Genomic DNA, 17,137 nt, shown 5'->3' with positions numbered 1-17,137 from the left:
GTTTTAACTTTAGCTGCCTGCTGCTTATTTACAGTCGACCTGCACTTTTGAAGTGGACATTTAGCTTTGATTTGTCTGTCTGTTTTGCAATGGCTGCATTTAGAATTTTTGAAGGAACAGTTTTCTGGTCGGTGGTTGTATTTCCCACAGTGGAAGCATTGTTGGCGGGAAGATTTCCTGACCAGTTGGTCAGGTTGTCCCACATCCAAGTTTTTATCTGCCATTTCAGAGCTGCAGGCAGTTCTGTATGTAATCTGTTGCATAACATCTTGATCCATTCCTAATAATTTTTGTCTTGCTTGGCAATTTGCCAGCTCCATCACTAAACTGTCTCACAGTGCCTGATTTAGAAATTGCTCAAAATGACAGTTTGCACAATGATGCCAGGAATTCACTTACTGTTTCTCCTGGTCCTTGTCTCCTTTCATAGAATTGTTGCCTTTCTACCATAACTGGTAGTTTGGGGCTTAAATGGTTCCTTAGAGCTGTGCATAAGTCGTTGAATGTCTTCATCCCTGGATCCTCCAGGGCCAGTAAGATCTTAAGGTGGTTGAATGTTTTTCTGCCCTTTATACTGAGGAAGGGGGCACGTTTGCAGTTTACTGGACCTTCCACAACATTGTGGGCTACACAATAGTAGTGGTTAAACTGTTCTACATAGTTATCCCAACTTTCTTCTACTTCGTTGAATTCCCCGAACTTTTCTTCCACCATCTTGGTGCGCTTTAACCTTGATCTTTTGTCGGGAATTTTTTGGGGTTGTTAGGAAGTTGTTTTCTACTTTTCTTCTGTTGTTTTCTTTCTCACAGTTGGTGCATGGAGTATGTGTGGTTTGTTTCATTCCTCGTCGCACTGTTGTATATTCACTCACACAATAAAGACTCAGAGATGTGATGCTTTCTCATCCTTTACTTCTATTAGACAAACCTGGCTACTGACACACAGGTTATGTATATGGAAGAGTGACATCATGACGTGGCAACATGACCCAACACTGAGGATGCATTCCATTTAGCCTGAGAGACTTGAAGCTTTCAGCTTCCCAAGGACCTCTCTTCCCTGACAGCATTCAATGTCTAGTATACTGCTTATGTCTTCCACGGTGAAGACTCATGCAAAATGCTCAGTCAGTTCCTCTGCCATCTCCTTGTCTCCCATTACAATTTCCCCACTGTTACTTTCTATCTGTCACTTTTGCCTCTTTTTTACTCTTAATATTTTTAAGAAAGCTCTTTTTATTCTTTTTGACATTATTTTCTATCTCCCTTTTATAGTTAATGACCTCCTTAGTTGCCTTCTGTAAACTTTCAAAAGCTTTGCAGTCCTCTACCTTCCCACTAATATTTTTCTTTCCTTGTAGCCCCTTTTGCTTTTACTTTGGATTTGACTTCACTTGTCAGCCACAGTTGGGTCGTTTTTCAATTCAAATATTTCTTCTTTTGAAATATACCTGTCCTGCAACTTCCTTATTTCTCGTAGAAACTCCTCCCATCCACCCTGTCTTTCCAATCAACTTTGGCCAGTTCCTCTCTCATACCTTTGCAATCCCCTTTATTCCACTGGTATACTGACACATCTGATTTTAGTTTCTCCCTCTCAAACTGCAGGGTGAATTTTATCATGTTATGATCCTTGCCTCCTTACTTTCAGCTCCTTTATTTACTCTGGTTCATTACACAAGACCCAATTCAGAATTGCCATTTCCCTGGTGAGCACAGCCACAAGCTATTCTAAGAAGCTATCTTGGAGGGATTTGATGCATTCTGTATAAAATTCCCATCAGGGTCTTTTTATCCTTGCAGTTTCTTAATCCTACCCACAGAGATTCTATATCTTCTGATCCAATGTCTCCAATCTCCAAAGATTTAATTCCATTTTTAAACAGTAGAACTACCCCATCCCCTCTTGCCTGTCTTTCTGATACACTGTGCATCCATAAATATTTAGTTCCCAACTGTGGTTTTCTTTCAGCCACAACTCAGTAATGGCCGCAATGTCATACCTGCCAACTTCCAGCTGGGCGACTAGATCATCAACCTTATTTCTTATACTGCGGGTATTTAAACGCAAGGCCTTCAGTGCCGTATTCATCACCCTTTTCAATTTTGTTTCTGAAGCATCACAAGTTAAATCCTTAATCTTACACTTCCAATTTTGCCCTATGACTGGCTATCCTTCCTAACAATCTCGCTACACAGTAGATCTATTTGTGCATCTTCTGCCCTATTCACTGCTTCTCATTCTAGTTCGCACTCCCCTGCCCAAATAGTTTAAACTCTCCCTAACTGTGCTATCAAACCTGCCTGCCAGGATATTAGACCCCTCCCTTTCAGGGCATACCTTCCCCAGAAAATTATCCATGAATCTGAATGCTTGCCCCCTGCACCAACTCTTCAGCCATGTATTCATCTGCCATAAAGTCCTATTCCTGTCCTCACCAGTGTGTGGCACAGGTAGCAATCCAGAGATTACCACCCTTGAGGTCCTGCTTTTTATCTTCCTTCCTAACTGCCTTCAGGACCTCATCCCCACTTCTAACTATGTAATTGGATCCATTGTGGACCACAGCATCTGGCTGTGCACTCTCCTACTTGAGAATGCCATGGACTTGATCTGAAATATCCCTGACCCTGGCACCTGAAGACGATGATCAAGTGAATCGTATATTGGAGGCAGCCGGCCAACCATGAATAATATGAATAATATGATCCATTGTAATAGTATTTGGTTTGGGGGGAGGTGGACAATCATTTGCCACTGGTGGCAGTGGCCACACCTGTACAACTGAAAGGGGTACTACACATTGGTGTAGTTATTTTATGGGGGTTGTTTGTTTTCTTTTTTTAATTGAGGGGTGTTTTTTTGTTTGTTAGATTTTGATTGGGTTTTTTTCTGGAGGAATTTTTTTTCTTTTTTATATACTGGAGCTTTTTAAGTTGTGAAGCCACCTGAGAGGTCATTTAGGAAATTGAATGAAATGGCCAAATTAACTTTTGCAATTTTTAATGTGAATGGACTTAATAGCACAATTAAAAGGAAGAAAGTTTTGGTGTATGTTAAGATGAAAATTGATATTGCTTTTCTATAAGAAACACATTTGAGTGAAAACGAACATCAAAAATTGAAAAGGGATTGGGTTGGGCACGTAGTAGCATCTTCTTTCAATTCTAAAGCTATTTTAATACATGTTGTGTTTTTCATTGGAGTCTGTTTTTGATTGGAGTCTGTATTTGAATCAGTTGGAAGAGTATTGGTTGTAAATTGTAATTTTTTTTCTGAGGCATGGACCTTGATGAATGTTTATGCACCCAATGTGGGAGATGTGAAATTTTTTGACAAAAACTTTTTTGAATTTAAAACAAGCACATGAGAATGTTTTAGTTGGTAGTGACTTTAATTATTGTCTGGATCCATAATTAAATAAATCTCCAAAGATAGTGAAGAAATCAAGGATGGCTAAACAACTGTCAATAGTAATGAAAGAATTGAATTTGGTTGAAATTTGGAGATGGTGACAAGGATAAGGATTTCTCTTTCTGTTCAGCCAGGCATGAATCCTTTTCAAGAATAGATTTATTTTTAGTGACAGCACAACTGCAAGGTAGAATTATACAGGCAGGATATAAGAGCAGGATTTTGTCTGACCATTCTTTATTATCAGTTTTTTGTGTTGATTCTAAGAGTGTGGGAATAACATTTCAGTGGAGATTTAATACAATGTTGTTAAAGAAACCTGAATTTGTTCAATATATTATAGATTATATTATATCTTTTTTTACAAATTAATGAGAATTCTGTTCAAAGTAAATTTGTCATATGGGATGCTTTAAAGGTTTATCTGAAAGGGCAGATTATTAGTTATTCTACCAGGATTAAAAAAACAGTATTTGGTGGATAGTCAAAATTTAGAGAAAGAAATAGAGGTTATGGAAAAGGATGTGCAATGACAGTCAATGGAAGATAAGAAGGCTCAATTAACTAAATTGAAATTTAGATATAATACTTTACAAACATATAAATTTGAAAAGTTGTTGCAAAGATCAAAACAACATTATTATGAATTAGGGGAATGTGTCCATAAAGTGTTAACTTGGCATTTAAAGATGGAACAAGTATGAAGAATGATAAATGCAGTGAAAAGAGGGTCAATGGTTATGTATAAACCCCAGGAGATTAATGAGGAATTTTGTTCATTTTACCAAGAGTTATAGACCTCGGGGATGATTGACGATAATACATATTAATTTTTGGCGGGATTGGAGCTACCGGTTTTGGAGAAGGAAAATATGAAGGAGTTGAATAATTCTATTGCAGATTTTGAGGTGAAAAAAGTACTTTTAGCTATGCCAGGAGGGAAGTCACCAGGGGAGGATGGATTTACTTCAGAGTTTTATAAAGAATTTTATGATTTGTTGCTTCTCATGTTTATGGATGTGTTGAAGCAGGCCATGGATACAGGTTGTTTTACAGAATCATTTTCTAAAGTGTTAATTACAGTTATTCCAAAAAAAGATAGAGATCTGCTTAAAGTTGGTTCATATAGACTGAGTTCATTACTGAATGTTAACTATAAGATAGTTGCTAGGTTCTAGCTAATAGGTTAGAAAAATATGTACCCTAGTTGGTTCATGTAGATCAAGCTGGTTTTATGCGGGACAGATATTCTGCAGATAATATTGTTAAGCTGATTTCTTTAATTAATATATCTACAACCAATGATTGTAGCATTGGATGCTGAGAAGGCATTCAATAGAGTGAAATGAAGTTTTTTATTTAAAGTACTGGAAAATTTTCATTTGGGACTGCTCTTGATTGGTTGGATTCAGGCTTTATATAAGAATTCATCTGCTAGAGTAGTGACAAATGGGCATATATCATCTTCTTTTAATTTGACTAGATCCACCAGACAAGGATTCCCTTTGTTGCCAGCCCTATTTGCATTGGTAATAGAATCTTTGGCTCAATTGATAAGGCAGGATGTTAACATTAAAGATATTAAAGTAGGTTTAGATGAGTATAAAATTAATTTATTTGCTGATGATGTTTTAATATATTTGACTCATCCTAGAGAATCTTTGAGTTATTTACAGAAGCGGTTGGAGCAATATGGAGATATTTCAGGTTATAAACTAAATTGGGAGAAAAGTGAAATATTGTCTTTAGCAACAGGAGATTATTCAAATTGTAAACTGATGACTCAGTTTAGGTGGACTAATAAAATTAAATATTTAGATATTTTTATTGATGGTGATTATCATCATTTATATAAGATGCATTATATTCCACTGTTAAATAAATTAAAATTGATTTGCATAGATGGAAAGATTTACCGTTGACTTTAGTGCGACGTGTTAATTGCATTAAAATGAATATATTACCTTGAATACAGTAACTTTTTCAATCTGTCCCTTGTAAGCTTCCAAATCATTTTTTTAATGAATTGAATAAAGCTATATGGGTATTTCTATGGAAAGGGAATTTGTCTAGATTATCATTACAAAAATTAATATGGAGGTATGCATTAGGGGGACTTCATCTACTGCATTTCCAGAATTATTATGAGGCAGCTCAACTGAAATTTATAAATAGGATGTTTGATAAGGTTTCTCCTCCTGTTTAGGCTAAGATTGAATTGGTTCAGATTCATGAACAAAATATAGATCAATTTATTTATAAATGGAATCCAATTCTTTTGTAAATTTATGAGTTACCTGTATTAAAACATTTGATGGATGTATGGTATAGGAGAGATTGATTGATTAGGACTGAGGATAAGATTTCAATCAATACTCCATTGTATCAGAATAGGTTATCAGTTTTTTCGGTAAATAATGTTTATTTAAAACAATGGGATCAGAAAGGTATTCGGAAGGTAGGGGATTGTTTTGAAGAGGTATTGTTTTTGTCATGTGATGTACTGAGGGAAAAATCTGGGATTACTTTTAATACTTTGTTGGCATATTATCAGGTGTGGGCTTGGTTATTGGGAAAATTAGGACGCAATTTGGTTTTACCCGAATGTTCCAAGTTTGAGGGTTTATTGATGGAAAAAAAGGTTTAATTTCTGAAATGTCTGGGTTGTTGCAACAAAAGATGGCTAAACCTGATTTGTATAAAACAAAACTTAAATGGGAAATAGATTTAGATATCCCAATTTCTCAAGAGTGGGAGACAGTATGTGACTAAATTAATTAAAGCGAGGGCTAGCATAGTTCATTATCATTTCTTACATCAATTGTGTTTAACTCCAGAGTGACTGAAGAGATATGGTTTTAGTTCTTCAAATACTTGTTTTAGATGTGGGAAAGAAATAGGTACTTTCCTTCATTCGGTTTGGTTATGCAGTAGAGTGAAATTTTTTTGGCAAAGGATTATGGAATTGTTGGAAGGTTTATGTAAATTTAAATTGGTTTTAGATCCATCATTGTTTTTAGTGGTACAGGGATTTAAGGTAGATAAATTTCAGATGGAATTTGTTCATTTAGCTTTGGCAGTTGCTAGGAAATGTATAGCAGTGACCTGGAAAGATGATATTGAGCTGAATATTAAGAGGTGGCATGCTGAAATGAGAAACTGTGCTCCTTTGGAAAAAAAAATAACATAATTTACGTGACAATTATTCCTTTTTTAATTAAAAAATGGAGTCTATATTTGGAATGTATGGGACTGGAAATTAAGTCAATAAATATAGGTGTGGATGGTTATTCTTAAGGTGGTGAATTAAAAATAGATTAAAATATTCATTGTTACTGCTTCTAATATATTCTATTATATTCTTTTATTATATAAAAATATTTTATTCATGTATTTTTTTGTTGTTTAGTGGGAAGGTGGAGGGGGAGTAAAGGGAAAGGGATGGGGGGGTTTTAAAAAGGGGGAACAATTCTGCAATATTGCTTTCTTTTCTTATATGTTTGTATTTCATTTTTTTCAATAAAATAAAGTTTTCAAAAAAGAAGAGAATGCTGTGGACTTGATCTGAAATATCCCTGACCCTGGCACCTGAGAAGCAATATACCATCCAGGAATCTCAATCTTGTTCACAGAACCTCCTCTCTGTTCCACTGACTAGTGAATCCCCACTGTTACAAGATCAAACCAGCAACCACAATGAAGGCATATCACACAGGAATAAAGATGAACAATGACTTTATTAACAAAAAATTCACCATCAAACTTTAATTCAAAATCCCCCCTTTTATAACAATGCCCACTGGTTACTATGCAAATCTCTATAACAGTGTAAAACTAATAAATTCCCCAGCCTAAATATAACATATGTCATCAAAGTCTAAGCTACACTTCCAACCAGCCCACAGAAAAACTTAGACACAAAATAAACACAAAACACACAAGACTCACAAAACTTCGATCTCAACTGAAGCAAAGATCATAAACAAAATTCAGTTTGTTTGGTAAACTGAAGCCAAAATATCTTTGAGAGAGAGAGAGAGAGAGCAAAAAATTCAAAGTTGTCTTGTGTTGCTTGCAGAGAAAGGAACAACTGGCTTGATCTGGATCCTTCTGGCTGCCTTCAGAATGTTCATCCTTTTTGAAATCCCAACATTCTAAACTGTCCTCCAGACTATGACTCATGCTCTGGGCCTTCTTCCACTCCACAGTACCACCCAGTGGTGGTTTATCGTCCAAGTCCAGAATTTTTTTCATTTTCTGCACATGCTCAGTCCATCTCTCACTCTCTCAGCAGTCCACCTTCACCTCTGCTCTCTAAGGCAAACAATCACTTTTTAACATAAATCACACAACACATAGGCCAGTACACAACACAGAACTCTGTAACACCTCCCCTGTTATCAAACCAGCAACCACAAAGAAGGCAGATCACACAGGGATAAAGATGAACAATGAATTTATTAACAAAAAATTTACCTTCAAACTTAATTCAAAATCCCCCCTTTTATAACAATGCCCACTGGTTACTATGCAAATCTCTATAACAGTGTAAAACTAATAAATTCCACAGCCTAAATATAACATATGTAATCAAAGTCTAAGTTATATTTCCAACCAGCCCACAGAAAAATTTAGACACAAAACACACAAGACTCACCAAACTTCGATCTTAACTGAAGCAAAGATCATAAACAAAATTCAGTTTGTTTGGTAAACTGAAGCCAAAAGATCTTTGAGAGAGAGAGAGACAGAGAGACAGACAGACAGACAGAGAGAGAGAGCAGAAAATTCAAAGTTGTCTTGTGTTGCTTGCAGAGAGAGGAACAACTGGCTTGATCTGGATCCTTCTGGCTGCCTTCAAAATGTTCATCCTTTTTGAAATTCCAACATTCTAAACTGCCCTCCAGACCATGACTCATTCTGGGCCTTCTTCCACTCCACAGTACCACCCAGTGGTGGTTTATCATCCAAGTCCAGAAATTCTTTTCATTTTCTGTACATGCTCAGTCCATCTCCCATTCTCTCAGCAGTCCACCTTCAGTTTGGCTCTCTAAGGCAACTATCACTTTTTAACATAAAACCACACAACCCATAGGCCTGTACACAACACAGAACGCTGTAACACCACTCACTGTAGCTCTTCTCTTCACCCTCTTGCATTCTGAACCAGAATCTGTGCCAGAGACTTGACAACTATGACTTGTCTGTGGTAAATCATCCCCCAATAGTATCCAAAACTGTGTACTTATTGTCAAGCCCATTAGGATGCTCTGCACTGACTGCCTATTCCCTTTCCCTCTCCTAACAGTCAACCATTTACTTGCTTCTTGGAAGTGGCTCCTTATAGTTTTTGTCTATCACTCCCTCTGCCTTCTGAATGATCTGGAGTTCATTGAGCTCCAGCTGTAGTTCCCTAACACATTCTGCAAGGAGCTGTGGCTGGATGCACCTCTAGGCATTTTAGTATTCAGGAACACGTATGCTGTCCCAGATTATCCAGATCCTGCAACTCTAGTTGCCATCTCCACTACTAACTCTGGGTTACTGTGAAATTATCTTACCCAGCCTTACCCGTACCTAGAGCATGTTATCAGACTCTGCTTGCTGAAGCCTCTCGTGCTAAAGCCTCTAACTCAACACCCTACACTGGGCCACTCACATACTTGCTGCTACAACAATGGCCACTCTGCTTGTAGTTGCTTTACTTTTATTTTTCCTGCTAATGAATCGTATGCCCTTCAGTCTAAAGAACGCAGCACATACTTTTCAGTGGCTGATGGACGCAGTGGACCAGGACCTACCATTTGTGTTCATCTATTTGGACGATATCCTCATCACCAGATGCAGCCACAAGGACCACATCGCCCACCTGAGAAAACTATGCACCCGGTTGAGTGGTTTTGGGCAATTTATTGCTTTTTATTTCAAATTCTGTGATTTTTATACCAAATATATAAATTTTGTTTGCCCAATTTAGCCAGTTTTCAGATTATAATTTAAATTTACATAAGAGTGAACTTTTACCCTTAAAAGGATCTTTAGCAAGCTATTCTAATTTCTGTTTAAAATAGTGAAAGATGAATTCCAATATTTAGGAATTACAATTACAAAAAGATATAAAAATAAAGTGAAAGAGAATTTTTTGGTATTACTCAGTAAAATTAAACTACTATTATCAAGATGGCCACCTTTGGTTATTAATCATCTATTTAATTTAATTAAAATGAACATTTTGCCTAAATTTCTGCATCTTTTTCAAGCTTTACCAATTTTAATTCCTAAATTCTTTTTTTAGCTCATTAGATTTGGTTATTTCTACCTACATAAGGCAGTGAAAACAACATATAAAGTCCATCTTCAAAAGACTAAAAGGAATGGAGGATGATCACTTCCATTTTGATAAGTCAGTGAATTTCCCCTCTTGAGTAGAAATAGAATTGAAGTTTAAAAAAAAATCTATGTTGGCAATTTTTTTTTTACCATTTTCCCTTTTCTAATGAGAAATAGATTGAGAATATGGGCTCAGTTTAGAACATTTTTGGGTTTAAAATTTTTCTCTGGCTAGACCCATTATAGATAATCATCTTTTTAGCCGTCTGTGCTAGATGTAGATTTCAAGGAACAGTATAGATTAGGAATCCAAAGTTATAAGGACCTTTTATTTGAGATTACTTTGTCTCTTTTGAACAATTATCTAACAGACATTTTTTAGATATTTACAAGTTAGACATTTTGTTTAGTCCAAGCTTTCTGATTTTCCTCAATTCTCAAATACTAATATTCTTGATTTTTTTAAACTTATAATTTTTTTCACAGTGGATTAATATCATGTATTTATAATGATTTATTGGATTTAAGATCAGCCTCAATGGCTGGGATTAAGAATGTTTGTGAATGAGATTTGAATATAATATTTTCAGGTGAAGATTGGTACTTTACTCTCAGTTTGCTTAATGATTCCTTATTTTGTGCAAGGCACTGCTTATTACAATTTAAGGTGGTACATAGAACTATTTTTATGCAGATATTGATCCACTATGTGAGAAGTATAAAATTTTTGAAGGTTCCCTGATCTATATGTTTGGGAGTGCCCAAATTTAGAGGGTATTGGAAAGACATTTTCAAAACTTTATCAATGATTTTTAAGATCAAAATAGAATCATGTCTGTTTTGTTTGGTTTTTCATGTGAGCTAGATATACTTCTGTCTGCAACTCAGGGGAAAATTTTAGCGATTATCACGCTGATGGCCAGACAGCAATTTTATTGTTATGGGCCCAGAGGACCCCAAAACCCAGCAGCAATAGAAATTCACCAAGACAAATGGTTACTTAAACAAAAGTCACTTTTAATTTTCTTTAAACATAAAAACAGGATTAAACTTTAATTTATTATTATTAATTAACCTAACTTAACCCCCTTCTAATTCTAAGTGCCTGTGATTGTAATATGTATGTAAGTTCAAAAAAAGTTCTTTGATTCACAGTCCAATCGCACTTCTCTCCCAGCTAAGCTCACTGGTTATCAGGCAATTCTTATACTGTGCACTGAATTGAACATTTATGAATTTCACCAGGCTTTGGTGCTTGAAAGGTAAATGGTTATCTGTCAGAAAGGTTCTTACCAATTTTCAAAGAGAGATTTGTTGCTCATTGGACACGCACAACTGATTCCTTCTGATCAGCCACTTCAGTGTCTTGCAGAAGCAACCTGCCTCATCAGGGTTTTCCAGATGATAACCTCCTTCTTTCAGATCACCAGAGTTCCTTTTTGTTTCCATTATTTCAAGTGAAACATTATGCAGCCAGCTATCTCCTCTTGTCTGGACCACAAGGTCTTTGACCAGGCTGAACTAAGAACTCTCAACTCAGCTTCAAAATGGGGTTTTTGCACAAGTTTGCCAGCTTGTCCTGTTCCAGTCCCAGCTGCTGCTGCTGAACTGTAGAACTGAATTCTCTCTCTCTCTCTCTCTCTCTCTCTCTCTCTCTCTCAGAGAAAAATACCACATGACCCTCTTAGAACAGCCAAATGCACTCAGACAGACTGCGGCTCTGAACCTAATCTTCCAAGTTCGTTCATCTGTTGCTTTCCAAAACAATAATCCATTACTCCACAGCATGTCCAATTAACACCTACTTGTGAAGTCTTTATAGGCATTCTTCAAAGTTTTTCCAAAAGCACCCAGAGCCTGGACTGTCTGGCTTGAGCAGAGCTCCAGCATTTTAGATGAGATCTGTTTCGAAGTGTTTGTATTTGTGTGTGACCGAATTCAAAACCCCAAACAATTTATATCCTTTAAAATAGATCTATAGATCTATATACAATATAAAATATAACAAAATCTGTCACAATATTAAAATGGAAAGATGATTCTTCACCTACACATGCACAATGGTTGCATGATGTAATGTCCTATTTAAGTTTGGAGAAAATTTGATACAGCATTAAAGAAAAAAAGTTTCAATTCATAAAGGTGTGGGGCCCAGTCATAGAATATTATCATGATGGAAGAATTAAGAATTTTGAATATACCGGAGATTGTCAGTCTAATGTCTGGAGGTCGCCATCAGAACCAAAATTTCCTTTTTCCTTTACAAAGGTTACCTTGACTAGAGGAAGGGGTAAATTAGTTATAGTTTTTAATCTTTTAGTTATAGTTTAAATCTTTTAATCAATTTTTAATCAATTTTTATTTCAATTAATTTGGCAAATATGGGTTTCAACATGGTTATCATATATTAATTCATAACTTGTTCCTCACGTGGATTAAAGAATTGTCTAATGTAAAATGTCTGGTTTTTTTTGTACTTGTATCTATATGAGATGACTTGTTATGTGTTTTCCTTAAAATTTTGTATGTAAGTTTATATGTAAACGATAAAAATATTTAAAAGAGTAAAGGAACATTAAAATACCTTGGTAAAAGACAATTTAGTAAAAGTTCATTCTTGTGCAGATTTAACATATCTTGAAAATTGGCTAAATTGAGCTAACAAAGGTAATATGCTTGGTCAAGAAATATCTGGATTAGAAACAAAAAGCAAAAGATCATTTGCATATAAGGAAACTTTGTATTCAATGGCCTTCCTGTATATCCCTATAAAGTCTCTGTTTCCAAAGGGCAATTGCTCATGGTTCTAATTACGAATCAAAAAGTAATGGACTTAAAGGATAGCCTTGACAAGTATCTCGATGATTAAAAGATTTTGAGTGTTGTAGATTAGTAAGAATTGAAGCAGTAGGACATGTGGACTTAACAATAAGTGCACTGTTTTAGATACTATTGGGGGATGATCTACCAGTGACAAGTCATAGTGGTCAAGTCTCTGGCACAGATTCTGGCTCTTTGGCTCTAAAGGGAAGGGCGAGAAGAGAAGAGCTACAGTGATTGGAGATTCAATAGTCATGGGAAAAGAAAGGAGGTTTTGTGAACAAGATTGAGACTCCTGGATGGTATATTGCTTCCCAGGTACCAAGATCAGGGATATTTCAGATCAAGTCCATAGCATTCTCAAGTAGGAGGATGCCCAGCCAGATGCTGCGGTCCACATTGGTACCAATGACATAGATAGAAGTAGGGTTGAGGTCCTGAAGGCAGTTAGGAAGGAATATAAAAAGCAGGACCTCAAGGGTGATAATCTCTGAATTGCAGCCTGTGGCAGACTGGTGAGGGCAGGAATAGGATGTTATGGCAGATAAATATATGGCTGAAGAGTTGGTGCAGGGGCCAAGGGTTCAGATTCATGGATCATTGGGATATTTTCTGGGGAAGGTATGCCCTGTACAAAAAGGACAGGTTACACCTGAACAGGAAGGGTCTAATATCCTGGCAGACAAGTTTGCTGGGGCTGTTGGGGAGAGCGGGAACCAGAATGAGAAGCAGTGAATAGGGCAGAAGATGCACAAATAGATCCTCTGTGTAGCGAGATTGTTAGGAAGGATAGGCAGTCATAGGGCAAAATTAGAAGTGTAAGATTAAGGATTTAACGTGGTACTTCAGAACCAAAATTGAAAAGGGTGATGAATATGGGACTGAAGGCCTTGCGTTTAAATACCCGCAGGGTAAGAAATAAGGTTGATGATCTAGTCGCGCAGCTGGAAGTTGACAGGTATGACATTGCGGCCATTATTGAGTTGTGGCTGAAAGAAAACTACAGGTAGGAACTAATTATTTATGAATGCACAGTGTATCGGAAGGACAGACAAGAGGGGATGGGGTAGTTCTGCTGTTTAAAAATGGAATTAAATCTTTGGAGAGTGGAGACTTGGCTCAAAAGATACAGAATCTCTGTGGGTAGAATTAAGAAGCTGCAAGGGTAAAAAGACCTTGATATGAATTTTATGCAGAATGTATTGAATGCCTTCAAGATGGCTTCTTAGAATAGCTTGAGCTTCTGATATTCATCTATTCCAGTGATGCTCAAAGTAAGCAAAAAATAAACTGTGGCTCCAAAATAAAACAAAAGTGCTTGTTCTTTCCTTTTAGAGAAAGAATATAGCAATGATGGTTGACCAACACTGGCACTTGAATAATGTTATGTGAGATGAAAAGAAAACAAGGTTTTTACTTCAATGTGCTGTGGCCCCCAGTGGGGCCATAAGATAATTCAGTAGGAAGATCAAATTCCTCATAAATTAAATGTGTGCACTGTTATTTGGACGGAAGGGCAGATAACTGAGTGACATTTATCGCTTCTACAATGGGTTAGATTTTTATCAAAATGAAAAATATTGAGAAGTTTAGTTTAATTATTCTAGTGATTTGATATTGATAATCTGCATTCTTTGAAGATATTTTCTTATTCATAGGGATTTGTGTAAAACCTTTAATAATATGAGCCTACCATTTCAAGGCAGAAACTAATTGACTGTGAGGAAATGTTTACACAGAAAAAAGATTGTCAAGAACTTTTTGTACAACATTATCTGCCTACAAAATGTAGATTCCATCTATGAATGCAAATGAGTTAATTCTTTTCTAATTGCTCAGGATTTCGAGATGAACAGTGAATTGAAGTTGAATGTTATAAATTTGTTAGAGGAAGTGATGCGTGATCATGAGCTCCTGCCTCAAGAAAGGAAAGCTACAGCCAACATCTTAAGGTAATATTTTGCTAACTTCCTGAAAGTTCCTGGTGTGCACCATCACAGAAAAAAAAACCCATGATGGCAGAATTTTCTTTGATTGCCCAAAGTGTCATTCTTCAAGAAGTATCAAGTAGCTGGAATGCAGAATCTAAATGCTAAAACAAGTAATGAGTAAAGAATTTGTACATAATCCTGGAGAAGGTAACTCTATATTTCTTTCTAAGGTTTTAATCCTGATTTTTGGAACAAGGATAGAACAGGAATGGAAAAGATGCAATCTATCTTCATTGTGTGGTTAACACTGTTTTTTTTTTACTTGATAGAGAAAGTTAAAAGGTGAATTGAAAATGACATTTGGGTTCGGAATCGGGCATTTTGGTGTCCACAGTTTGGTGCCAGATATTTTGGTGCTTGCATTTTAGCAACAGACATTTTGGAAACATAAGACTTTTGTAGCCCTTCAGACATTTTGGCATCCACAGTTTGGTGCCAGATGTTTTGGCATTTTATTTATTATATTTTTAATTAAGTATAAAAAATATAAAATTATTGGACAAGGTTAGGATGAGGGTTAACTCTAACTCCAATCTCCTTGCGGTGACATCTTTGCACTCTCCTCACCCTGCAGTGAAATCCACCTAATTTATAGCACCAAAATATCCAGCCTCAATATGTGGGCACCAAAATGTGGATGCCAAAATGTCCTAGACCACACATGTCAAACTCTGGCCCATGGGCCAAATTTGGCCCGTGATATAATTATATTTGGCCCCCAAGATCATTTCAAAAATGTATTAGAGGTGGCCCGCCCTGCAGCGAGAGCCAATGCTGTTTTTTGGTAATGTCACCCCCACCATCCTCCCCCTTCATTGCACATCCTTCCCCATTGTAACACGAGAAATTGTAACATGAGAAATCTGTCAATGTCATCAGCCGGCAAGCCAGTTGGAAGGCTCCCCGCACAACCAGTCACTTCTCCCACCTGTTGAGCGGTGCGGCAGATTGGCAAGCGCCTGTGATTTCCTGTCGGCGCAACGGGCATGGCAGGCTGCGCACGGCCCCTGGGCAGCGCGAGCCCCGCACGACTGGCACCGGACGGCCCTTCTACAGCGCGAGCGCACTTCTCCTGGTCGCCACAGCCTTCAGCGCTTGCACCCGCGCGGACCCCAGGGATGGCTGGTTCGGCCCTGCACGTGAAGAGAGAGATGGTGGCTGTCCGCAAAGGCTGATCGGCAGCGCTCTGGGCCTGAGTGGGTGGGTAAGCAGGGGTGGGCAGAGGGTGTAGGTGAGGAGTAATGGGCAGGGGAAGTTATGGTGGTGCGAGGGGCAGTTAGAGGGAGGGATGAGTAGAAGGAGGGATGGATAGGGAAGAGGTAAAAGGGGAGGGGCAGGGCGAGTAGGGAAGGGGTGATTAGAGGGTGAGAGACGGGTAGAGGGAGGAACAGGTTGAGGGGAGAGGCAGTAGAGGGGCGTGTATAGGATGGGGTGGGTAGAGGCAGAGCGAGTGGAGTGAGGGGTGAGTAGAGGTTGGGTAAAGGACTGGTCAGGTAGCGGGATGGTGGGTTGAGGGTGAATAGAGGCCTAGAGCCTGAGGAGTGAGCAGGAAATGCTGAGTCCTGATGCAGGCCAAAATGGACACAGCCTGTGAATGCTGACTACATCTCCACAGGGACGAAATATGTTTCCCTCAGATCAAGCAAAGGGTGAACTTGAGCTACCTACTCCTGACCTGTAACATTATCCTCCTAAAGTTATATCCTAAGTTTAACATTACATATGTTGAAAGAAGAGAAAACATGCAGATGTTCTTGAAAATTTTCAATAAATATTTAGTTCGGCCCTCGACTTAGTCCAAGTTTTTAATTTTGGCCCTCCGTGAATTTGAGTTTGACACCCCTGTCCTAGACCCTCTGGGATTGGGGCAGTACATGAGTTAATAACCAGTAGATTATTTGTGGTTGGTAAGATCAATATTCACAAGGGTTTACACATTTTAATTCTTATGCTTTTCTTCTCTTAACGTAATCACAATACCATGAACCACTGTAGTTTGTGTGGTGTTGTGGAAAGTCCCTACAGTGCTATTGGATAGAAAGTTGTGTTATGAGCCTAGCAGCAATAGAAATTCACCAAGACAAATGGTTACTTAAACAAAAGTTGTTTTTAATTATCTTTAAACATGAAAATAGGAACAAACTTTAACTTAACTAACCTAACTTAACCCCCTTCTAACTCTAAGCACAAGTGTATATAATGTGTGTGTAAGTTCAGAAAAGTTCTTTGATTCATAGTCCAATCTCAGTTCTCACTCTTCCAAGTTCACTTGTTGCAGGCAATTCTTATACTGTGCAAGGAATTTAACATTTATGAATTTCATCAGGTTTTGGTGCTTGAAAAGTAAATGGTCACGGCTCAGGAAGGTTCTTGACAGTTTTCAGAGGGAGATTTGTCGCTGATCCCTTCAGTGTCTTGCTGAAGAAATTTTCCCCATCAGGGTTTTCCAGATGATAACCTCTTTCTTTCAGGTCACCACAGAGTTTCATTTTGTTTCCCTTATTTCAAGTGAAATATTATGCAGCCAGTCCTCTCCTCTTGTATGGACCACCTCTTGTATGGACCAGGCTGAACTAAGAACT

At 37.5% G+C, this 17,137-nt stretch overlaps 1 protein-coding gene across 3 annotated transcripts in view; it reads left to right on the top strand.

Annotated features, from left to right (window-relative positions):
• rasgrf2b (Ras protein-specific guanine nucleotide-releasing factor 2b) overlaps positions 1-17,137 on the top strand; it is a 243,633-nt gene that overhangs the window by 195,021 nt on the left and 31,475 nt on the right. For all 3 annotated transcript variants that reach the window (XM_069936440.1, XM_069936436.1, XM_069936444.1), the window contains one exon: positions 14,404-14,516. In XM_069936440.1, coding sequence (XP_069792541.1) covers positions 14,404-14,516 — 113 coding nt within the window. The remainder of the gene's footprint in view (positions 1-14,403; positions 14,517-17,137) is intronic.

Source organism: Narcine bancroftii, chromosome 1 (assembly GCF_036971445.1).
Source record: "Narcine bancroftii isolate sNarBan1 chromosome 1, sNarBan1.hap1, whole genome shotgun sequence".
NCBI classification, from domain to species: Eukaryota; Metazoa; Chordata; class Chondrichthyes; order Torpediniformes; family Narcinidae; genus Narcine; species Narcine bancroftii.
Note: the sequence above shows the minus strand (reverse complement) of the source record. Positions and strands in the feature narration are given on the sequence as shown.